Here is a 25,726-nt window from a genome sequence, read left to right as displayed (position 1 = left end):
CTTGTTTCTTAGTCACATTGCTATCCTCCGTCCATGTCTCTCAGTCATCCTCCTATCCTCCATGTCTCTCAGTGAATCTCTCGTCGTTCTTCCTATCACGTCTCACAGTCTACCTCCTGTTCTTCTTCCTTCCATGGCTCTCTGCCATATTTCCATCCTCTTTCCCTCCATGTCTCTCAGGTCCCTGCCCACCATCTTTTTTTTCATGTCACGCTTCCATCATCCTTCCTTCCATATCTCTCAGACTCACTCCCATCCTCCTTCCCCTCCATGTCTCTTAGTCACATTCTCACCCTCATTCCTTCCATGTCTGTCAGTCATCCTCCTTCCATCCATGTCTCTTAACCTAACTCCCATCCTCCTATGCTCCATGTCTCTCAGTTATCCTCCTATGCTCCATGTCCCTCAGTCATCCTCCTATGCTCCATGTCTCTCAATCATATTCTCGTCCTCCTTCCTTCCACGTCTCACAGTCTACCTGCTGTTTTTCTTCCCTCCATGTCTCTCTGCCATATTCCCATCCTTTTTCCCTCCATGTCTCTCAGTTCCCTGCCCGCCCTCTTTTTTTTCCATGTCTCACAGTCACGCTTCCATCATCCTTTCTTCAATATCTCTCAGACTCATTCCCATCCTCCTTCCCCTCCATGTCTCTAACTCACGTTCCCACCTTCATTCCTTCCATGTCTCACAGATACAGTCCCATCCTCGATTCTTCCATGTCTCTCAGTCCTCCCTCCTTCCATGTCTCACAGGCCCTCTCTCATTTTCACATGCCCCAAATCCCTGTCTCTGAGTTATGAACCTTTTCTTTACACAGATGAAGGGGGAAGGGGAAGCTCCATCCACTTTTACTCTGTTGGTACTGTGCTGGTGAAGATAATATAAGTGGGGGAGATAAGCCTCAAGTCCAGAACCTCAAGTTATAATAAAACAGACACATGATATTAACAACTTCTATGTTGGAAATAAATTTATTTTATGTTATTCAGTAAGTGAACACAGTGTAAGCAAAATTCAGACATACTGAACCACTCTTGGGCACACCGAAGACAGAAAAACTCTACGGCATTGGATGATACGTGTGGTCACAAGGTAAGTGTGGCCACTTTCCACGGAGATCAAGTGACAGTCTCAGACACAGATAAACTTCAGGACAAAGGATCATTTGTAAAAGATACAAACTCTTCTATTATTACATATGCTTTTCTTCTCTAGGGATAAGCTCCCAGCTGGATCGGAACACTTGGTTTCTCTCCCACTACTGTCTATAACAGCTTTTCCCTTCTGCTGTCAATAGTTGTTAGGGAAACCGTGGGTGCCGACACCCGCAGTGTTGTTAGCAACCTGTGAGATCACCGGCCTCCTTCATTTACTGGCCAGAAATCACCAGCAATGTGAAAAAGGCCAATGGGATCGTTTTAAATAAGGACACGCAGGGTTCCCCTCATTTGTTACACCAGGCCCTTCAGGTCTGGTATGAATTTTAACCATCATATATTCTGAGAAAGAAAAAGGATGCTTCCCCTTCTTTCAGGGGGAAAAACATTTTCCTCCCGCTGAACTGTAAAAGGGACGCTCTCCTGTGTGGTTTTTCTGGTGTACAAGAAGGGTTTCTTTCCGAGTAAAAGATTTCCCGCACTCTGAACAGGAAAACGGTTGCTCACCACTGTGGCTTCTCTGGTGTATGAGAAGTTTGTCTTTCCGAATGAAACTTTTCCCACACTCTGCACATGAAAAAGGACGCTCTCCCGTGTGGCTTCTCTGGTGTAAAAGAAGGCTTCCTTTCTGCGTGAAACATATCCCGCACTCTGCACATGAAAAAGGACGCTCTCCTGTATGGCTTCTCTGGTGTTTAAGAAGGTGTCCTTTCTGCATGAAACATTTCCCGCACTCTGCACATGAAAAAGGACGCTCTCCTGTGTGGCTTCTCTGGTGTAGAAGAAGGTATTCTTTCTGAGTAAAAGATTTCCCGCACTCTGAACATGAAAAAGGACGCTCACCCGTGTGCGTTCTCTGATGTGTGAGAAGCCTTGATTTAAAAATGAAACTTTTCCCGCACTCCGAACATGAAAAAGGACGCTCTCCTGTGTGTATTTTATGGTGTCTAAGAAGGTCTCCTTTCTGCGTGAAACATTTCCCGCACTCTGCACATGAAAAAGGACACTCTCCTGTGTGGCTTCTCTGATGTGTTAGAAGGTTGTGTTTTGCAGTGAAGCGTTTTCCACACTCTGAGCATGAAAAAGGGCGCTCTCCTGTGTGGATTTTATGGTGTCTAAGAAGGTCTCCTTTCTGCATGAAAGATTTCCCGCACTCTGCACATGAAAAAGGGCGCTCACCCGTGTGAATTCTCTGGTGTTCGATAAGTACGTTTTTTCGAGTGAAGCGTTTCCCGCACTCTGGACATTGAAATGGACGCTCACGTGTTGGGGTCTCTTGTTCTACAGCTTCAGAACGCAGGGATACGTTATCCTCCATGTGCAGATCTAAATCACTAGAAGTTCTTTGAGGATCGGATTTATCAGAAGATCTCTCCGCACTGCCAAGTGCGGGACATGCTTTGCTGGTAACATTATGTGATTTATCAAAGGAGTCTTCAGGATTAGAGGAAGCCAACGGTCTATTCACACAGTAAGGTCTGTGATGTGTATCTGGAGGAATATGGATTGCTCCTAGGGAAGATTTTACAATGCCATTTTCTGTCTTACAATCCAAAGACTGAATAGGATTTTCTTCTGAGGAATTCCAGACATGGCGTCCATCTGTGTGAAAGAAGAATATTATTCATTATAAAACCTCATTCATTCTTCATGTTTTATGTCTCATCTGTTGGTCAAGTGGTCAGCAGCTTCACAGAAACATCTTTACGGCAATATCAATTAGAGACCAAAACAACCACAACACACTGGTGATGTTATACTATGAAAAAGACACTGAAGACCTCAACCTCATTTATTGGGGACATTGAGGAATGGAGATGGACCTTTCATATGGTGTACAGTATCTCCTCCTCATTTGTCGGGAACATGACGTTATATTGAGGAATGGAGATGGACCTTTCATATGGTGTACAGTATCTCCTCCTCATTTGTTGGGAACAGTGGGTGAAGGGATAAATATGATTACTTTCTTCTGATGAGGAATAGAGATGATTCTGTCATATGGTATACAAAATATAAACAATACATTGGGCAGTTGGGTAGATACGTTGATGATGGGGAATAGTCTGGTTCTCGATGACTCGGTATATTACTGAGAAAATGGCAGGAAGTGTTTCTTATTACAAAAATATAAAAATAGTAATTCTTGTATGAAGCTTTCTGATTGACTTTTGGGATCAGGAAGAACTCTGTTTAACCTGAAAGAAAACTGGGCCGAGATTTATATGGGTATTCTGCCTTCCTCTGGATCAACTTTTAATGATTTTTTTTTTTACTTATTTTCCTCTTTGGGAGAATTTGATGGACACATACCTTTTCTGAAGGGACAATGTATATACATACTGTAGTTTATAGGAGGGATGAGGCATTTACAGCAATAAAGGATTTTCTTCAAACTCTTGGCTCTTCAGGTTAGCTGTGCGGGTGAACTGGTTATCTCATTTGCCTGTCTGCCGAAATAAATCCCCGGCCACTATGACATCTTTAACTTTTGTTTTGGGTGACTTTGGTAGACATACTGTATATGTTTCCTTAACTATGTCGCAATGTAAATAAATACTTTATACTCACAAAAGTATTACTTACCTGTTTCTATATGTAGAGAAGATTCCTCCTGTTTAATTTTCATAATCGGCTTCTCCTCCTCCATAGACTGCTGATCTCCACTTACCAACGTCTCTTCTTCTTCCACTTTAACCTCAACTTTGATGTCCTTTGGTTCTTCACCCTAAACCCCAAAGATGACAGAATACAATAGTAAAAAAGGAATAAGAGTTTATATATTGTTAATCTCAAAGTTTAGAATTATTTTGGAGTTCTATGTCTCAGTCCCATCTACCTGATCATGGTGTGAATAGTCGTGATCTTCCTTTATGGAATCCCAGGAGTACAGAGGACCTCCCTCCTCCATAGACTGCCCATCTCCCCTCACCGACGTCACTTCTAATTCCTCTTTATTTTCAACTTTGATGTCTTTCTGTTCTTCACGCTAAACCCCAAAGATGACAGAATACATTTATAAAAAGGAAGAAGTAATTACATAGAAGAATGTCAATTCATAGCTTAAAATATTTTGGCGCTCCAATTACTCAGTTCCATATACCTGATAATGGTTGGGGATGGTGTGATCTTCCTGTGTGGAATCCCGGGAATACAGAGGACGGGGACATCTCTCTGGTGGGTTCCCATTACTGGATCCATCTGTAGGAAACACACACACTGACTGAATACATTGTTGCTATGTGTTTATCAGATGATGGGGGATCTAGGTGGACCCTCCGTACTGCTCTCTCATTTGCAATAAAGTCTCCTCTTACCCGGTGATGTGAGGAGCGGCTGATTCTCCATCATGACGTCCTTGTAGAGATCCTTGTGTCCTTCTAAATACTCCCACTCCTCCATGGAGAAATAGACAGTGACATCCTGACACCTTATAGGAACCTGACACACACAATGATACAGTCACCATCCAGACACATCCCTTGTCTGTTACTGGATCATGTCCCAGTAAGTGGTAATATCCCCCTCAATGAGACACACAGAAACACTGTTAATGATTTCATATTCCTATGAGGAAAATATCTTATGTTGGATGGTTCAATGAATGTTATTTCTTCCATAGATGGACATTTAAACACCATGCTGTGTGGATTACGGTCTATATGGATGATATATTTCTCAGTTGGGATTTCACTTGCTAATCACAAGCCCTGATTGGGTGGAGGCACTGGCGCTTGTTGCAAATCCTGCCCTGATCACACAGATTATATAGACTCTGCTCCGAAATACTACACAGCTGGTGTCGTCATACCCCAGTAGCCGCCATGATTGAATAAAATAGCGCCACACTTTTATATTTGTAGGACGTTGCAGTGACTATGGAGGAAGAGGACGGACATGACGGGGGGGGGGGTTACTGGGTGTATATAGAAAAAAATATCTTATTACCTCCTCTACTGCCAGTTCCAGCAATGTCTCCTCTCTACTTCCTCCCAACTCACCTCTGACCCGGAACTTCCTGTTTATCTGTGCAATCACTTCCTGTCTGGTTCTAAAATCACTTCCTGTCTGTGCAGCCATTCCATAAACATAAGAGTGCAACCTTGTGTGGAACAAGGGAATTACAGCTTTACCTCTAAAGTATGTGGAGGACATTATGCATTGTTCCAGTGATTGCAATGATATAATTAGTCCACCCCAAAAAATATTTCAGTGTTTGGTATATTCTGGAGAGTTAAACCCCTTCACAGCTTCTTATATATCTCAGACACTCTGTTGGTGAGGTTTTGGCACCGAGTTCCTGAGCCTACTCCGCCAGTGAGCCCATTATGATGGGTTCCCTCCATTCCATTCATCTTCATTCCATGTCTCACAGCCCCCTTCCCATCCTCCTTCCTTTCATGTTTCTTGGTCATCCAGCTTGGTCATCTTTCCATGTCTCTCAGTGATCCACCTATCCTCCTTCCTTCCATATCTGTCAGTCACATTCACATCCTCCTTCCTTCCATATATCAAAGTCCCATTCCCTTCCTCCTTCTGTCCATGTCTTCCAATCACATTCCCATCCTTCCTTCTATGTCTTTTAGCCATGCTTCCATCCTCCATCCCTCCATGTCTCTCAGTCATTCTCCTTCCATCCATACATGTTCAATACATTCCCATCCTCCTTCCTTCTATGTCTCTCAGTCATTCCATGTAACTAAATTATATTCCCATCCTTCTTCCTTCCATGTCCCTAAGTCACATTCATGTCCTCCCTCCTTCCATGTTTCTTGGTTATTCCCCTGTTCTCCTTCATTCCATGTATTTCAGTCATATTCCTGTTCGCCTTCCTTCCATGCCCCTTAGTGACGTTCCCATCCTCCTTCCTTCCATATTTTTCCAGTCACATTCCCATCCTTCTTCCTTCCATGTCTCTCAGCCTCACTTCCATCATCCGTCCTATTTCTCTCAAGCATCCTTCTTCCATCCATGTATCTTCAAAACATTTCCGCCCTTAGTCCTTCCATGTCACTCCTCCTATCCTCTATCCTATTCCATGTCTTTCAGTTATATTCCCATCCTCCTTCAGTCCATGTCCCTCGGTCACATTCATGTCTTCTTTCCTTTCAGGTCTCTTGGGTATCCTGCTATCCTCCTTTATTCCATGTCTTTCAGTCACATTCCCATTCTCTTTCCTTCAATGTCTCACAAGCACATTCACGTCCTCCTTGCTTTCATGTCTCTCAGTCACATTCCTGTCCTCCTTCCTTTCATTTCTCTTGGTTATCCTCCTATCCTTGTTCATTCCATGTCTTTCAGTGACATCCCTATCTTTCTTCCTTCCATGTCCCTAAGTCACATTCCCAAACTCTTTCCTTCCATGTCTGTCAGTCATCCTTCCAATCCTCCTTTCTTCCATGTCTCTCAGTCACAGTCTCATCCTCCTTCCTTCCACTTCTTACAGTCCACCTCCTGTTATTCTTCCTTCAACGTCTCTTTGCCATATTCCCATCCTCTTATCCACCATGTCTCTCAGCCCCTGCCCACCCCTGCCCTTTCTTTCCATGTCTCACTGTTATGTTTCTGTCATCCTTCCTTCTATATCTCTCAGACTCACTCCCATCCTCCACCTCCATGTCTCTACGCCACATTGCCACCTTCATTGCTCCCATTTCTTTCAGTTCCCTGCCCACCCTCTTTCTTTCCATGTCTAACAGTCATGCCTCCGACATCCTTCCTTCCATATCTCTCAGACTCATTCCCATCCTCCTTCCCCTCCATATCTTTCAGTCACACCCCCATCCCCCTTTCTTCCATGTCTTTCGGTCACATGCTATCCTCCTTCCTTCCATGTTTCTCGATCACATCTTATCCTACTTCATTCCATGTATTTCAGTCTGTAAGAGACGCTCAGCTGGACCCAGACGTTTGTGCGCAGGTACACAGGAAGAAATGTGCGTATGCGCATGCGCGAACGCGTATACGCAACGTGCGCACATAATTGCCGCCAAATGGCCTATTTACACTGAGCGGTGACAGGAGCATATTGCTGAGTGGTCTTTCAGCTTGTTCCTGTTTACCTGTGCCCTGACTTGCTTCTGGATTACCTGTTATACCGACCCGGCTTGCCCTTGACTCTCCTCTGGATTCCTGCCTGCTTACCTGTGACCTCGGCTTGTGTCTGACCCTGCTCTTGCCTTCTGCTTTTGTACCTCGCTGCCAGACTGTGTACCGACTTCGGCTTGTATCCTGACTTCTCTCCTGTCTCACGTTCCTGTACCCGTGCTGTCCAGCTTTTGACGACTCCTTGGCTTGTGTTCCAGCTTCGCTCCTGCCTTTTCATCCAGCATCACCGAGTTCCAGGTGTTCATCCAGTGATCCACAGCCATCAGTCTCCTGTCAATACACCACCTGCTATACTGGCCCTCGTGTCACTCTGTGTCCTACATCGCCTGTCATCTCTACCAGGGGTGTTGGACAGGAGGTGCAAGAGAAGCCCCCTCTACAGCTTGGTCTCCACCAGGTACGTGATAAGTCACTTTCCCATCTATATTTCTTCCATCTCTCAGTCACATTCCTATCCTCCTTCCTTCCACATGCCATAATCACTGTGCTGTCTATTATAGAATTGTCTATAATATTTTCATTTTGAGGACACCTGGTGGTAGCCTGTTGCAATTGCAGTTCAGTTCCTCAGAGGAAGAAACAGAAAGGCTTGCCTTTGTTAATAAAGTTTCTTTTTGAACAACATAAAGTTTTCACTTTGGTTACCACATAAAGATTTTACCTCAGATACAGAAGCCATTTTAGTTCTGATGCAGACAAGTGAAGATCTCCATATTTGCCCCTAGATACACAAATGCCTGTAAGTCTGTTTATTATTTCCCAAAGTTCATTTTACACTTGGACTGCACTGTTGTGTGTTTGATATATCATTTTAATATAACTTTCTGCATAGTAATGTTTAATGTTGTGCTTATTAGCAAAGTGTCACATGTAATACATATTGTAATTCTAAGTCTCTCTGATTGGATTGCAGTTTACAGAACTATTGATAGAAGTAAATTCAGTTTTGGAATAAAACACAACGCTATTTATGTCTGTTTTGTTAACTGGCTGTCAGCTAAGATATAGTAGGACAGCAGAGTCACATTCCTAATCTCTTTCCTTCCATCTCTCTCAACCTCACTCCGATCCTCCGTCCATGTCTCTCAGTAGGGATGCACCGAAATTTCGGCCACCGAAATTATCGGCCGAAAATGAGCCTCTCTCATTTCGGCCGATAATGGGTTAACAGTGCCGAAAATAAAAATGGCCGCCGTGGGGAAGGAGGAGGGCGCAGCGCAGCGCAGGGCAGGTTTCAAAAGTCCCGCCTCTGGCCGGCCGTCCGCCTCTTAATAATGTCCCTACTACTCTGTGCATTATGAATGGACATACTAGGCGGGGGGCGGGGCGAGCGGCCGCTATAGAGAGAACTATTGTGATCCTTCACTGTCAGCTCAGCACGTCTATGTATGAATGAGAACTGAACTGAGCTGACACCGGGCGGGGGGGCGGGCGGAGCGGCCGCTATTAGCTGTGACTATGTGAGAGCTTCACTTCCCTGACAGGCACGTATCTCCGCTGACAAGGAAGAGAAGCTCTCACATAGTCACAGCTAATAGCGGCCGCTCCGCCCGCCCCCCCGCCCGGTGTCAGCTCAGTTCAGTTCTCATTCATACATAGACGTGAGGAGCTGACAGTGAAGGATCACAATAGTTCTCTCTATAGCGGCCGCTCGCCCCGCCCCCCGCCTAGTATGTCCATTCATAATGCACAGAGTAGTAGGGACATCATTGAGAGGCGGTGCCGCCGGCCAGAGGCGGGACTTTTGAATGCAGGAGAGGACACCCGAGGAGGAGGACGCTGAGGCAGTGGGGGAGGGGGGAGGGGAGCTGAGGCAGCTTACCAATGCTATTAGTATTATGAGGCATGAGGGGTTAATGTATTGTCACTGCTGGTCACTCATCTATTAGTGACTGACCAGTGGCAGTTAATTAACCCCTTTTGTGCTGCATTAGTGCAACCAGTGTCAGTGTTAATTAACACTGGTTGCACTAATGCAGCACAAAGGGGTTAATTACCTGCCACTGGTCAGTCACTAATAGATGAGTGACCAGCAGTGACAATACATTAACCCCTCATGCCTCATAATACAAATACCATTGGTAATTAAATTAACCTCTTGCCAACCCATCACAGTACATATACTGTGACAGGGTGGCAGCGACAGGTGTAGGTGTACGTCGCTGCCTGTTTTTGGTTTATGTCCCTGTTCTATCCATTTCAAATTTTTTTGGGGGAAAAAGTCATTTTCGGTTTCGGTTTCGGTTTTCGGCCAAGGGCATCCTGCATTTTCGGTTTCGGTTTCGGCCCAAAATTTTCATTTCGGTGCATCCCTATCTCTCAGTCATCCTCCTATCCTCCATGTCTCTCAGTCATCCTCCTATCTCCACGTCTCTCAGTCATCCTCCTATCCTCCAGTGGCGGCCCGTGCATAGGGGGCGCCAGAGCGCCGCCCCCCCCTAAAAAAGAAAAATGACAAAAAGAACAAATAAAGTTTTGAAAAAAAAAAAAAATTGTGTTCGCAGGCCTATGCGCTGGGCCTGGTGGCTATGGGGGAGGGTTTACGACCCAGAAGAGGCACCGATTGGCTGCCTTCTGGGGGCGTAACCTGGGCGCAGGAAAAAGCACTGAGCCACCCCCACCTTCGTGATATCCTGGCTGTGATTGGTCCAGTCTCCAGCCTGGACCAATCATCATCCAGGACATCGCTGACTCGCAATGGGGGCGGTGCCGGTGCATGCGTCAGTCACGCACCGTCACCGCCCGATCTCCTTCCCACCGCCCGAACCGGAAGACAGAAGACTGAAGAGGAGGACGTCCACGGCGCTGCTCGTCTCAGTTCCCGGAATCCCGCCGCCGTCAGAAGGTAAGTGATTGAAGCCAACCTGTGCCCTCACCTGTGCCATGCCTATGCCATCACCTGTGCCATGCCTATGCCATCACCTGTGCCATCACCTGTGCCATGCCTATGCCATCACATGTGCCATGCCTATACCATCACCTGTGCCATGCCTGTACCATGACCTCAAAGTCATGCAATTTTTTTACCGCGTTTTTTGCCGCGAAGCAATACCTATTACATTTTTCTTTCTGCGCTCCCCCCCCAAAAAATTTTGAGCACCAGCCGCCACTGCTATCCTCCATGTCTCTCAGTGAAACTCTCATCCTCCTTCCTATCACGTCTCACAGTCTACCTCCTGTTCTTCTTCCTTCCATGTCTCTCTGCCATATTCCCATCCTCTTTCCCTCCATGTCTCTCAGTTCCCTGCCCACCCTCTTTCTTTCCATGTCTCACAGTCACGCTTCCATCATCCTTCCTTCCATATCTCTCAGACTCACTCCCATCTTCCTTCCCCTCCATGTCTCTAAGTCACATTCCCACGCTCATTCCTTCCATGTCTGTCAGTTATCCTCCTTCCATCCATGTCTCTTAACCTAACTGCAATCTTCCTATGCTCCATGTCTCTCAGTCATCATCCTATGCTCCATGTCTCTCAGTCATCCTCCTATGCTCCATGTTTCTCAGTCATATTCCTGACCTCCTTCCTTCCGCGTCTCACAGTCTACCTCCTGTTTTTCTTCCCTCCATGTCTCTCAGTTCCCTGCCCGCCCTCTTTTTTTCCATGTTTTACAGTCACGCTTCCATCATCCTTCCTTCCATATCTCTCAGACTCACTTGCATCCTCCTTCCCCTCCAATGTCTCTAAGTCACATTCCCAACCTCATTCCTTCCATGTCTCACAGGTACACTCCCATCCTCCATTCTTCCATGTCACTCAGTCCTCCATCCTTCCATGTCTCACAGGCCCTCTCTCATTTTCACATGCCCCAAATCCCTGTCTCTGAGTTATGAACCTTCTCTTTACACAGGCGGGGGAGCTCCATCCACTTTTGCTCTGTTGGTACTGTGCTGGTGCAGATAATATAAGTGGGGGAGATAAGCCTCAAGTTATTATAAAACAGGCATGCCATATTAAAAACTTCTAGGTTGGAAATAAATACATTTTATGTCATACAGTAAGTGAACACAGTGTAAGCAAAATTCAGACATACTGAACCACTCTTGGGCACACCGAAGACAGAAAAACTCTACTGCATTGGATGATATGTGTGGTCACAAGGTAAGTGTGACAGAGTACAAGTGACACAGATAAACAGGGTCTCAGACACAGATAAACTTCAGGACAAAGGATCATTTTTAAAAGATACAAACACTTCCATTATTACATATGCTTTTCTTCACTAGGGATAAGCTCCCAGTTTGATCTGAACACTTGGTTTCTCTCCCACTACTGTCTATAACAGCTTTTCCCTTCTGCTGTCAATAGTTGTTAGGGAAACAGTGGGTACCGGCACCCGCCGTGTTGTTAGCAACCTGTGAGATTACCGACCTCCTTCATTTACTGGCTAGAAATCACCAACCATGCGAAAAAGGCCAATGGGATAGCTTTAAATAAGGACACGCAGGGTTCCCCTCATTTGTTACACCAGGCCCTTCAGGTCTGGTACGAATTTTAACCACTTTCAGTCCGGGCCAATTCTGGCATTCCTCTACTACATGTAAAAATCTGCATTTGTTTGCTAGAAAACAACTTGGAACCCCCAAACATTTTTTATATATATATATATATATATTTTTTTTAGAAGAGGCCCTAGAGAATAAAATGGTGGGCACTGCCAATGTCACACGATATTTGCACAGCGGTTTTTCAAGCGCAGTTTTAAAAAAAAAAAAAAAAAACTTTAATGGATTTTAATGCACAAAAACACAATATAATGCCAAATTGTTTATTCAAATTTAAAAGATGATGTTACGTCAAGTAAATAGATGCCAAATATATCATGCTTTAAGCACTTCAGCTGCGGAAGGTTTTACCCCCTTCATGACCAGGCCATTTTTTTGCTATTCGGCACAGCACTTCTTTACCTGGTAATTTGCAGGGATGAGAAACAGAGAGATCGCTCCATCTGTACAGAGCTCTGTATTGTTTACCGACACAACACAATGGGCCACCACCAGCAGATGACATGACTGCCCAAATCATTAAAGGACTGTGGGAAGTTTTGCATTTCATTTGGAAATCAAGGTCCCAGAGTCAGGAATAGCAAAAAATGGCCTGGAAGGGAAAAACCTTCCGGAGCTGAAGTGGTCTTTGATCATGCAATTGTCCTACAGATGTAAATGTTTGAGAAATGCAACCACCCTTTTCTGACCAACATCGGCAGGTACGGGTTCTCTGTTGTCTACTTATAGTTGGTCTCACTTTGAAAGCCTTCCCACACTGCGAACATTTAAAAGGACGCTCACCCATGTGACCTCTCTGGAGTGGAAGAAGGCCTTCTTTCCAAGTGAAACCTTTCCGGTACTCTGAACACGAAAAAGGACGCTCACTCACGTGAATTCTCTGGAGTGGAAGAAGGCCTTCTTTCCAAGTGAAACCTTTCCCGTACTCTGAACATGGAAAAAAAACACTCTCTCATGTGAATTGTCTGGAGTGGAAGAAGGTCTACTGTCTACTTTCCAAGTGAAACCTTTCCCCCACTCTGAACATGAAAAAGGACGCTCACCAGTGTGGCTTCTCTGGAGTGGAAGAAGGTCTACTTTCCAAGTGAAACCTTTCCCGTACTCTAAACACAAAAAAAAAGCTCACTCACGTGAATCTTCTGGAATGGAGGATAGGTCCTGAGCGACCTATAGTCTTTTTGGAGGAAGGTCTACTTTCCACGTGAAACCATTCCTGGACCCTGAACACGGAAAAAAACACTCACCCATGTGAATTCTCTGGAGTGGAAGAAGGTCTACTTTCCAAATGAAACCTTTCCCCCACTCTGAACACAAAAAAGGACGCTCACCAGTGTGGCTTCTCTGGTGTATAAGAAGCCTTTTCTTTCTAAGTGAAACATTTACCGCACTCTGCACATGAAAATGGTTATTCACCAGTGTGGCTTCTCTGGTGTGTAAGAAGCCTTTCTGAGGGAAACCTTTCCTGCACTCTGAACATAAAAATGTAAGCTCAACCATAAGGTGTTTTTGGCATTCAGAAAGTGCTGCTTTCCGAGTGAATGTTTTTCCGCACTCTTTCTTGGCATAAGAAAAGACGCTCACCCATGTGACTTCTCAAGAATTTATATAATGAAGTAATTTATTATTTTAAGAGAAACCATCTCATATTCTGAGAAAGGAAAAGGACGCTTCCCCTTCTTTCAGGGGGAAAACATTTTCCTCACACTGAATTTTAAAAAGGATGCTCTCCTGTGTGGTTTTCCTGGTGTACATGAAGGGTGTGTTTCCGAGTAAAAGATTTCCCGCACTCTGAACATGAAAAAGGACGCTCGCCCCTGTGACTTCTCTGATGTGTTAGGAGGTTTCCTTTCCGAGTGAAACTTTTTCCACACTCTGAGCATGAAAACGGTTGCTCACCAGTGTGGCTTCTCTGGTGCGAGAGAAGTCCTTCTTTCCAAGTGAAACATTGCCCACACTCTGCACATGAAAAAGGACGCTCTCCTGTGTGAATTCTCTGGTGTGTAAGAAAATCTCCTTTCCGCATGAAACATTTCCCGCACTCTGAACATGAAAAAGGACGCTCACCGGTGTGCGTTTTCTGATGTGTGAGAAGCATTGATTTCCAAACAAAACTTTTCCCGCACTCCGAACATGAAAAAGGACACTCCCCCGTGTGTTTTCTCTGGTGTGTTAGAAGGTTTTGTTTCTGAGTGAAACTTTTCCCGCACTCTGAACATGAAAAAGGACACTCGCCCGTGTGTTTTATCTGATGTGTTCGAAGGTTTTGCTTATGAGTGAAACGTTTTCCACACTCTGAGCATGAAAAAGGACGCTCACCTGTGTGGATTCTTTGGTGTATGAGAAGTCTGTCTTTCCCAATGAAACGTTTCCCGCACTCTGCACATGAAAAAGGACGCTCTCCTGTGTGGCTTCTGTGGTGTGTAAGAAGGTCTCCTTTCTGCTTGAAACGTTTCCCGCACTCTGCACATGAAAAAGGACGCTCTCCTGTGTGGCTTCTGTGGTGTGTACGAAGGCTCTTTTTGCGAGTAAAACATTTCCCGCACTCTGCACATGAAAAAGGACGCTCGCCCTTGTGAATTCTCTGGTGTTTGGTAAGAGCAGCTTTTCGAGTGAAACATTTTCCGCACTCTGAACATGAAAAAGGACGCTCACCCGTGTGAGTTCTCTGGTGCACAATAAAGCCTTGTTTCCAACTGAAAAACTTCCCGCACTCTGGACATCGAAATGGACGCTCACGCGTTGGGGTCTCTTGTTCTACAGCTTCATAACGCAGGGATCCGTTATCCTCCATGTGCAGATCTAAATCACTAGAAGTTATTTGAGGATCGGATTTATCAGAAGATCTCTCCGCACTGCCAAGTGCGGGACATGCTTTGCTGGTAACATTATGTGATTTATCAAAGGAGTCTTCAGGATTAGAGGAAGCCAACGGTCTATTCACACAGTAAGGTCTGTGATGTGTATCTGGAGGAATATGGATTGCTCCTAGGGAAGATCTTACAATGCCATTTTCTGTCTTACAATCCAAAGACTGAATAGGATTTTCTTCTGAGGAATTCCAGACATGGCGTCCATCTGTGTGAAAGAAGAATATTATTCATTATAAAACCACATTCATTCTTCATGTTTTATGTCTCATCTGTTGGTCCCTGCAGCTTCACAGAAACATCATTACAGCAATATCAATTAGAGACCAAAACAGCCACAACACAGTGGTGATGTTATACTATGAAAAAGACACTGAAGACCTCAACCTCATTTATTGGGGACATTGAGGAATGGAGATGGACCTTTCATATGGTGTACAGTATCTCCTCCTCATTTGTTGGGGACATGACGTTATATTGAGGAATGGAGATGGACCTTTCATATGGTGTACAGTATCTCCTCCTCATTTGTTGGGAACATGACATTATATTGAGGAATGGAGATGGACTTAGACCTAGTAGAGATCAACCGATTATCGGCAACACCGATATATCAGTGGCCGATATGCACTTTCCCCGATATATCGGAATCGGCCTTTGGATTTACCGATATTGCCGATATTTCGGGAAAGTGCTTGCACCGGGGTGATGCCTGCAGCTAGAGGCATCACCCCGGTATCGGTGTCTATAGCTGACGGTCGGCTGTCTTTACAAGGAGCGGGAGGGGACGTCCCCGCCCCCCCTCCTGCCACCTTCCGCGGCTCGCCCGGGTCTTCAGTCCCATCGGGAGACCCGGTAATCCTACCTGCACCGCCGCCGTCTGACCGGGTCTCCGCCGGAAGTGATATTATGACGACATCACTTCCGGGTACTGGCGGCGCAGAATTAAAAAAACTTACAGCATTCAAAACAGCCAAAGTTGGTGTTTTGAATGCTTTTAAGTACAGAGGAGGAATGGAGATGGACCTTTCATATGGTGTACAGTATCTCCTCCTCATTTGTTGGGAACATGACGTTATATTGAGGAATGGAGATGGACCTTTCATATGGTGTACAGTATCTCCTCCTCATTTGTTGGGAACATGACATTATATTGAGGAATGGAGATGGACCTTTCATATGGTGTACAGTATCTCCTCCTCATTTGTGGGGAACATTGAGTGAAGGGATAAATATGATTACTTTCTTCTGATGAGGACTAGAGGTGATTCTTTCATATGGTATACAAAATATGAACAATACATTGGGCAGTTGGGTAGATACGTAGATGATGGGGAATAGTCTGGTTCTCGATGACTCTGTATATTACTGAGAAAATGACAGGAAGTGTTTCTTATTACAAAAATATAAAAATAGTAATTCTTGTATGAAGCTATCTGATTGACTTTTGGGATCAGGAAGAACTCTGTTTAACCTGAAAGAAAACTGAGCCGAGATTTATATGGGTATTCTGCCTTCCTTTGGATCACCTTTCAATGATTTTTTTTTTTTTACTTATTTTCCTCTTTGGGAGAATTTGATGGACACATACCTTTTCTGAAGGGATAATGTATATACATACTGTAGTTTATAGGAGGGATGAGGCATTTACAGCAATAAAGGATTTGCTTCAAACTCTTGGCAGTTCAGGTTAGCTGTGCGGGTGAATTGATTATCTAATTTGCCTGTCTGCCGAAATAAATCCTCGGCCACTATGACATCTTTAATTTTTGTTTTGGGTGACTTTGATAGACATACTGTATATGTGTCCTCAACTATGTCGCAATGTAAATAAATACTTTATACTCACAAATGCATTACTTACCTGTTTCTATATGTAGAGAAGATTCCTCCTGTTTAATTTTAATAATTGGCTTCTCCTCCTCCATAGACTGCTGATCTCCACTCACCAACGTCTCTTCTTCTTCCACTTTAACCTCAACTTTGATGTCCTTCGATTCTTCACTCTAAACCCCAAAGATGACAGAATACAATAGTAAAAAAAGAATAAGAGATTATATATTCTTAAACAATCTCAAAGATTAGAATTATTTTGGAGTTGTATGTCTCAGTCCCATCTACCTGATCATGGTGTGAATAGTCGTGATCTTCCTTTATGGAATCCCAGGAGTACAGAGAACCTCCCTCCTCCATAGACTGCCCATCTCCCCTCACCGACGTCACTTCTAATTCCTCTTTATTTTTAACTTTGATGTCTTCCTGTTGTTCACGCTAAACCCCAAAGATGACAGAATAGATTTATAAAAAGGAACAAGTAATTACATAGAAAAATGTCATTTCATAGCTTAAAATATTTTGGCGCTCCAATTGCTCAGTTCCATATACCTGATAATGGTGAGGGATGGTGTGATCTTCCTGTGTGGAATCCCGGGAATACAGAGGATGGGGACATCTCTCCGGTGGGTTCCAATTACTGGATCCATCTGTAGGAAACACACACACTGACTGAATACATTGTTTCTATGTGTTTATCAGATGATGGGGGATCTAGGTGGATCCTCCGTACTGCTCTCTCCTTTACAATAAAGTCTCCTCTTACCCGGTGATGTGAGGGGCGACTGATTCTCCATCATGACGTCCTTGTAGAGATCCTTGTGTCCTTCTAAATACTCCAACTCCTACATGGAGAAATAGACAATGACATCCTGACACCTTATAGGAACCTGACACACACAATGATACAGTCACCATCCAGACACATCCCTTGTCTGTTACTGGATAATGTCCCAGTAAGTGGTAACATCCCCCTCAATGAGACACTGTTAATGATTTCATATTCCTATGAGGAAAATATCTTATGTTGGATGGTTCAATGAATGTTATTTCTTCCATATATGGACATTTAAACACCATGCTGTGTGGATTACGGTCTATATGGATTATAGATTTCTCAATTGAGATTTCACTTGCTAATCACAAGCCCTGATTGAGTGGAGGCACTGGCGCTTGTTACAAATCCTGCCCTGATAACACAGATTATATAGACTCTGCTCTGAAATACTACTCAGCTGGTGTCGTCATACCCCAGTAGCCGCCGTGATTGAATAAAATAGCGCCACACTTTTATATTTGTAGGACGTTGCAGTGACTATGGAGGAAGAGGACGGACATGACGGTGGGGGGGGGGGGTGTATATAGAAAAAAATATCCTATTACCTCCTCTACTGCCAGTTCCAGCAATGTCTCCTCTCTGCTTCCTCCCAACTCACCTCTGACCCGGAACTTCCTGTTTATCTGTGCAATCACTTCCTGTCTGGTTCTAAAATCACTTCCTGTCTGTGCGGCCATTCCATAAACATAAGAGTGCAACCTTGTGTGGAACAAGGGAATTGCAGCTTTACCTCTAAAGTATTTGGGGGACATTATGCATTGTTCCAGTGATTGCAATGATATAATTAGTCCACCCCAAAAAACATTTCAGTGTTTGGTATATTCTGGAGAGTTAAACCCCTTCACAGCTTCTTACATATCTCAGACATTCTATTGGTGAGGTTTTGGCACCGAGTTCCTGAGTCTACTCCGCCAGTGAGCCCATTATGATTGGTTCCCTCCATTCCATTCATCTTCATTCCATGTCTCACAGCCCCCGTCCCATCATCCTTCCTTTCATGTTTCTTGGTCATCCAGATATCCTCCTCCTTCTTTCCATGTCTCTCAGTGATCCACCTATCCTCCTTCCTTCCATATCCGTCAGTCACATTCCCATCTTCCTTCCTTCCATGTTTCTTAGTCACATTCCCATCCTCCTTCCTTCCACATATCAAAGTCCCATTCCCTTCCTCCTTTTGTCCATGTCTTCCAATCACATTCCTACCCTCCTTCCTTCTATGTCTTTTAGCCATGCTTCCATCCTCCATCCCTCCATGTCTCTCAGTCATTCTCCTTCCATCCATACATGTTCAATACATTCCCATCCTCCTTCTTTCTATGTCTCTCAGTCATCCTCTGTCATTCCATGTAACTCAATTATATTCCTATCCTCCTTCCTTCCATGTCCCTAAGTCACATTCATTTCCTCCCTCCTTCCATGTTTCTTGGTTATTCTCCTGTTCTCCTTCATTCCATGTATTTCAGTCATATTCCTATTTGCCTTCCTTCCATGCCCCTTAGTGACATTCCCATCCTCCTTCCTTCCATATTCTTCCAGTCACATTCCCATCCTTCTTCCTTCCGTGTCTCTCAGCCTCACTTCCATCATCCTTCCTTCTATTTCTCTCAGGCATCCTTCTTCCATCCATGTATCTTCAAAACATTTATGCCCTTAGTCCTTCCATGTCACTCAGTCATCCTCCTATCCTCTATCCTATTCCATGTCTTTCAGTTATATTCCCATCCTCCTTCAGTCCATGTCCCTCGGTCACATTCATGTCTTCTTTCCTTTCATGTCTCTTGGTTATCCTCTACCCTTCTTCATTCCATGTCTTTCAGTCACATTCCCATCCTTCTTCCTTCCACATCCCTCAGTCACATTCCTATCCTCCTTCCTTCTATGTCTCTTGGTCATTCTCCTTCCTTCCAAATCTCAGTCACATACCTGTCCTCCTTCCTTTCATTTCTCTTGGTTATCCTCCTATCCTTGTTCATTCCATGTCTTCCAGTGGCATCCCTATCTTTCTTCCTTCCATGTCCCTAAGTCACATCCCCAATCTCTTTCCTTCCATGTCTGTCAGTCATCCTTCCAATCCTCCTTTCTTCCACGTCTCTCAGTCACATTCTCATCCTCCTATCTTCCACGTCTTACAGTCCACCTCCTGTTATTCTTCCTTCAACATCTCTTTGCCATATTCCCATCCTCTTATCCTCCATGTCTCTCAGCCCCCTGCCCACCCTCTTTCGTTCCATGTCTCACTGTCATGTTTTTGTTATCCATCCTTCTATATCTCTCAGACTCATTCCCATCCTCCACCTCCATGTCTCTAAGCCACATTGCCACCCTTATTCCTCCCATGTCTTTCAGTTCCCTGCCCACCCTCTTTCTTTCCATGACTCACAGTCATACTTCCGACATCCTTCCTCCTCTTATCTCTCAGACTCATTCCCATCCTCCTTCCCCTCCATATCTTCATCACACCCCCATCCCCCTTCCTTCCATGTCTCTCAGTCACATCCTATCCTCCTTCCCTTCCATGTCTTTCAGTAACTTTCCCATCTATCGTCCTTCCATCTCTCAGTCACATTCCTATCCTCCTTCCTTCCACATGCCATAGTCATATTCCCAATCTCTTTCCTTCCATCTCTCTCAACCTCACTCCCATCCTCCGTCCTGGTCTCTCAGTCATCCTCCTATCCTCCATGTCTCTCAGTGAAACTCTCGTCATTCTTCCTATCACGTCTCACAGTCTACCTCCTGTTCTTCTTTCTTCCGTGTCTCTCGGCCATATTTCCATCCTCTTTCCCTCCATGTCTCTCAGGTCCCTGCCCACCATCTTTTTTTTCCATGTCACGCTTCCATCATCCTTCCTTCCATATCTCTTATACTCACTCCCATCCTCCTTCCCCTCCATGTCTCTTAGTCACATTCCCACCCTCATTCCTTCCATGTCTGTCAGTCATCCTCCTTCCATCCATGTCTCTTAACCTAACTCTCATCCTCCTATGCTTCACATCTCTCAGTCATCCTCCTATGCTCCATGTCTCTCAGTCATCCTCCTATGCTCCCTGTCTCTCAATCATATTCTCGTCCTCCTTCCTTCCACGTCTCACAGTCTACCTGCTGTTTTTCTTCCCTCCATGTCTCTCTGCCATATTCCCATCCTTTTTCCCTCCATGTCTCTCAGTTCCCTGCCCGCCCTCTTTTTTTCCATGTCTCACAGTCACGCTTCCATCATCCTTCCTTCTAAATCTCTCAGACTCACTCCCATCCTCCTTCACCTCCATGTCTCTAACTCACATTCCCACCCTCATTCCTTCCATGTAAAGTGATAGGGTAAGTTGGCGCTGCCAAATAGTATAAATAAATAAATGGGAGAAAAAAGTGTTCCTTATACACACTAGGCAAATGTAAGCAATACACCACAATCAAATACACAAATGATGTTATTAATAAACGCCCACCAGCTGAGGGCAATTTGCACTAGACCAATAAATAGGTAAAATACACAAATGTTATCTGTGATAAAACATTAATAGATGATATGGTGCAGAAATAAGGTGATTAAGGGCAATTGCCCTAAACCAATAAATAGATAAAATAAAAGAATATTATCTGTGATAAAATGTTAATGGGTGATGTGGTGCAAAATTAAAGTGGCTAGTGCTAATTAAAAAACATAGATAAAATTAGAACACTAGATGGCAGTGGTGGTGCCGTGTGAATACTTGCAATATAAAGGTTTCCGAAGTGAGAAATTTAATAAATATATAGTGATTGATACCAGGTGAAATACAGGAATATAAATAAATAAATAGTAGAGGTGTCTAAAAAATTTTTTTTCAAGTGATGATATACACTCTAAAAAGCAAACACCAATAAATAAGTGATGCCTGGTGATTGGATAAATTAATGTGATATAACTAAATTCATATAAGTGATCCAGTAGAAAAGTCCATAAAAAATATTTGGTGTCACAAAGAGTCCGTAGATGAAGTATATAGAATAAACTTTGAAAGTGCAAAAAAGGTGCAAAAAATCCTCTTGGAAGAGAGAAGTGAATCCCAGTGGTGGTTTCAGAATGTGGGTGCTGGGTGAAGAAATCCGTGCTCCCCTCTCAGTAAATCCCGCAATAACCAGAGAGCGGCACCCCTACATGGGTAACCAGCGTTGTAACTTTAGGGGAAATCCCTTTGGTCAAGCCCGGTTACACTCTCCACTTCTCCTGGGGTTAATCCTACTTCCTCTCTCCCATGAATGTATATGCAAGCGATAAGGAATTTCAAAGGCAGCTCTCCATATGGTATAATAGTTCACAGGCCCTCTCTCATTTTCACATGCCCCAAATCCCTGTCTCTGAGTTATGAACCTTCTCTTTACACAGATGGGGAAGCTCCATCCACTTTTGCTCTGTTGGTACTGTGTTGACTCCGATAATATAAGTGGGGGAGATAAGCCTCAAGTCCAGAACCTCAAGTTATAATAAAACAGATTAAATTATAAAAATGAACGTTCAGTCACTCAACCAACAGCACCATCACCCCTGGACTGAAAGTGCAAAAAATTAGTTAAGAAACTAGTAATTGGGGCTATAGCGGTGCTGTATGCCCCTGTCCCGGGAGACAAAGGATAGCAAGACAATATTATTATAAAAAATAGCTTTATTTCAAATTACAAATATTAAAATGACAACTAACATATAAACATAAATGCAACCCCCAACACATATCAACCAGACCATAAGTGTGGGCCTCTGTAGGTCACCTTACTCACACCCAGCTCCACATATAGATAGAGCTTGCCTATAGTGGTGCAGGGTACGGGTTACCAATGCATTTCGCCTAAAATGGCTTCTTCAGGGCAGAATAGGTGCCAGAGACTCGCAGAGGTTCATGGGGCTGTTAGTACTGATATGCAACAGAAAACATAAAAAAGAAGAAAATCAATATATTATAGATAATGTACTTTTTGTCTTGCATTTTCAAAATCTTTTTGCAATACATACATCTATCAAATCAATCATATCAATCATAAATATGATTTTTCAAACTTGCAGGGACCTTCCAGTGACATTGTTGTCCTCAGAAGGATTGGGGTTCTGCCTTATTTGTGGATCAATTCTTTTTGACCTAACTAACCCCGGCCATCTCTCTATATTTCCCCTTGCTGTTTTGGGTAGTCATGGATTTAAATTTACTATAATTATGTTAGTTGTCATTTTAATATTTCTAATTTGAAATAAAGCTATTTTTTATAATAATATTGTCTTGCTATCCTTTGTCTCCCGGGACGGGGGCATACAGCACCGCTATAGCCCCAATTACTAGTTTCTTAACTAATTTTTTGCACTTATAATAAAACAGACACATGATATTAACAACTTCTAAGTTGGAAATAAATTAATTTTATGTTATTCAGTAAGTGAACACAGTGTAAGAAAAATTCAGACATACTGAACCACTCTTGGGCACACCGAAGACAGAAAAACTCTACGGCATTGGATGATACGTGTGGTCACAAGGTAAGTGTGACCACTTTCCATGGAGTCCAAGTGACAGTCTCAGACACAGATAAACTTCAGGACAAAGGATCATTTGTAAAAGATACAAACTCTTCCATTATTACATATGCTTTTCTTCTCTAGGGATAAGCTCCCAGTTGGATCGGAACACTTGGTTTCTCTCCCACTACTGTCTATAACAGCTTTTTCCTTCTGCTGTCAATAGTTGTTAGGGAAACAGTGGGTGCCGGCACCCGCAGTGTTGTTAGCAACCTGTGAGATCACCGGCCTCCTTCATTTACTGGCCAGAAATCACCAGCCATGCGAAAAAGGCCAATGGGATTGTTTTAAATAAGGTCACGCAGGGTTCCCCTCATTTATTACACTAGGCCCTTCAGGTCTGGTATGAATTTTAACCATCATATATTCTGAGAAAGAAAAAGGACGCTTCCCCTTCTTTCAGGGGGAAAAACATTTTCCTCATGCTGAACTGTAAAAAGGACGCTCTCCTGTGTTTTTCTGGTGTACAAGAAGGGTTTCTTTCAGAGTAAAAGATTTCCCGCACTCTGAACATGAAAATGGACGCTTGCTCGTGTGTTTTCTCTTATGTGTTAGGAGGATTCCTTTCTGAGTGAAACATTTTCCACACTCTGAACAGGAAAATGGTTGCTCACCACTGTGGCTTCTCTGGTGTATGAGAAGTTTGTTTTTCCGAATGAAACATTTCCCACACTCTGCACATGAAAAAGGACGCTCTCCCGTGTGGCTTCTCTGGTGTAAAAGAAGGTTTCCTTTCTGCGTGAAACATATCCCGCACTCTGCACATGAAAAAGGACGCTCTCCTGTATGGCTTCTCTGGTGTTTAAGAAGGTGTCCTTTCTGCGTGAAACATTTCCCGCACTCTGCACATGAAAAAGGACGCTCTCCTGTGTGGCTTCTCTGGTGTAGAAGAAGGTATTCTTTCTGAGTAAAAGATTTCCCGCACTCTGAACATGAAAAAGGACGCTCACCCGTGTGCATTCTCTGATGTGTGAGAAGCCTAGATTTCCAAATGAAACTTTTCCCGCACTCCGAACATGAAAAAGGACGCTCTCCTGTGTGGATTTTATGGTGTCTAAGAAGGTCTCCTTTCTGCGTGAAACATTTCCCACACTCTGCACATGAAAAAGGACACTCTCCTGTGTGGCTTCTCTGATGTGTTAGAAGGTTGTGTTTTGCAGTGAAGCGTTTTCCACACTCTGAGCATGAAAAAGGGCGCTCACCAATGTGTCTTCTCTGGTGTAGAAGAAGGTTTCCTTTCTGCATGAAACATTTCCCGCACTCTGCACATGAAAAAGGGCGCTCACCCGTGTGAATTCTCTGGTGTTCGATAAGTACGTTTTTTCGAGTGAAGCGTTTCCCGCACTCTGGACATTGAAATGGACGCTCACGCGTTGGGGTCTCTTGTTCTACATCTTCAGAACACAGGGATACGTTATCCTCCATGTGCAGATCTAAATCACTAGAAGTTCTTTGAGGATCGGATTTATCAGAAGATCTCTCCGCACTGCCAAGTGCGGGACATGCTTTGCTGGTAACATTATGTGATTTATCAAAGGAGTCTTCAGGATTAGAGGAAGCCAACGGTCTATTCACACAGTAAGGTCTGTGATGTGTATCTGGAGGAATATGGATCGCTCCTAGGGAAGATTTTACAATGCCATTTTCTGTCTTACAATCCAAAGACTGAATAGGATTTTCTTCTGAGGAATTCCAGACATGGCGTCCATCTGTGTGAAAGAAGAATATTATTCATTATAAAACCTCATTCATTCTTCATGTTTTATGTCTCATCTGTTGGTCAAGTGGTCAGCAGCTTCACAGAAACATCATTACAGCAATATCAATTAGAGACCAAAACAGCCACAACACACTGGTGATGTTATACTATGAAAAAGACACTGAAGACCTCAACCTCATTTATTGGGGACATTGAGGAATGGAGATGGACCTTTCATATGGTGTACAGTATCTCCTCCTCATTTGTTGGGAACATGACGTTATATTGAGGAATGGAGATGGACCTTTCATATGGTGTACAGTATCTCCTCCTCATTTGTTGGGAACATGACGTTATATTGAGGAATGGAGATGGACCTTTCATATGGTGTACAGTATCTTCTCCTCATCTGTTGGGAACATGACGTTTTATTGAGGAATGGAGATGGACCTTTCATATGGTGTACAGTATCTCCTCCTCATTTGTTGGGAACATTGGGTGAAGGGATGAATATGATTACTTTCTTCTGATGAGGACTAAAGATGATTCTGTCATATGGTATACAAAATATAAACAATACATTGGGCAGTTGGGTAGATACGTTGATGATGGGGAATAGTCTGGTTCTCGATGACTCGGTATATTACTGAGAAAATGAGAGGAAGTGTTTCTTATTATAAAAATATAAAAATAGTAATTCTTGTATGAAGTTTTCTGATTGACTTTTGGGATCAGGAAGAACTCTGTTTAACCTGAAAGAAAACTGGGTCGAGATTTATATGGGTATTCTGCCTTCCTCTGGATCAACTTTCATTGAATTGTTTTTGCTTATTTTCCTCTTTGGGAGAATTTGATGGACACATACCTTTTCTGAAGGGACAATGTATATACATACTGTAGTTTATAGGAGGTATGAGGCATTTACAGCCATAAAAGGTTTGCTTCAAACTCTTAGTTGTTCAGGTTAGCTGTGCGGGTGAATTGATTATCTCATTTTCCTGTCTGCCGAAATAAATCCCCGGCCACTATGACATCTTTAATTTTTGTTTTGGGTGACTTTGATAGACATACTGTATATGTGTCCTCAACTATGTTGCCATGTAAATAAATACTTTATACTCACAAAAGTATTACTTACCTGTGTTCATATGTAGAGAAGATTCCTCCAGTTTAATTTTCAT

The 25,726-nt window shown here is 43.6% G+C and overlaps 3 protein-coding genes across 3 annotated transcripts in view; all 3 read right to left on the bottom strand.

Moving 5' to 3' along the window:
* LOC309564412 (uncharacterized protein) overlaps nt 1-25,726 on the bottom strand; it is a 1,531,146-nt gene that overhangs the window by 386,108 nt on the left and 1,119,312 nt on the right.
* The window catches only part of LOC309563458 (uncharacterized protein), a 223,901-nt gene that overhangs the window by 171,947 nt on the left and 26,228 nt on the right, over nt 1-25,726 (bottom strand). The gene's annotated exons all lie outside the window — the stretch shown is intronic.
* On the bottom strand, nt 1,531-25,726 carry LOC309563463 (uncharacterized protein; the record flags this gene model as incomplete). Its single annotated transcript, XM_082267854.1, has 8 exons — nt 1,531-2,759; nt 3,124-3,151; nt 3,997-4,146; nt 12,509-12,696; nt 13,098-13,326; nt 13,520-14,844; nt 23,278-24,555; nt 25,684-25,726. The coding sequence occupies 8 exons, from the start codon at nt 25,724-25,726 to the stop codon at nt 1,531-1,533; spliced, it is 4,470 nt and encodes a 1,489-aa protein (XP_082123980.1).

The sequence above is a fragment of the Pelophylax lessonae genome (genome assembly GCF_965119305.1).
Source record: "Pelophylax lessonae genome assembly, chromosome: 9".
Lineage (NCBI taxonomy): Eukaryota > Metazoa > Chordata > Amphibia > Anura > Ranidae > Pelophylax > Pelophylax lessonae.
The sequence above is the reverse complement of the archived record's forward strand: the minus strand, read 5'-3'. Positions and strand labels throughout refer to the sequence as shown.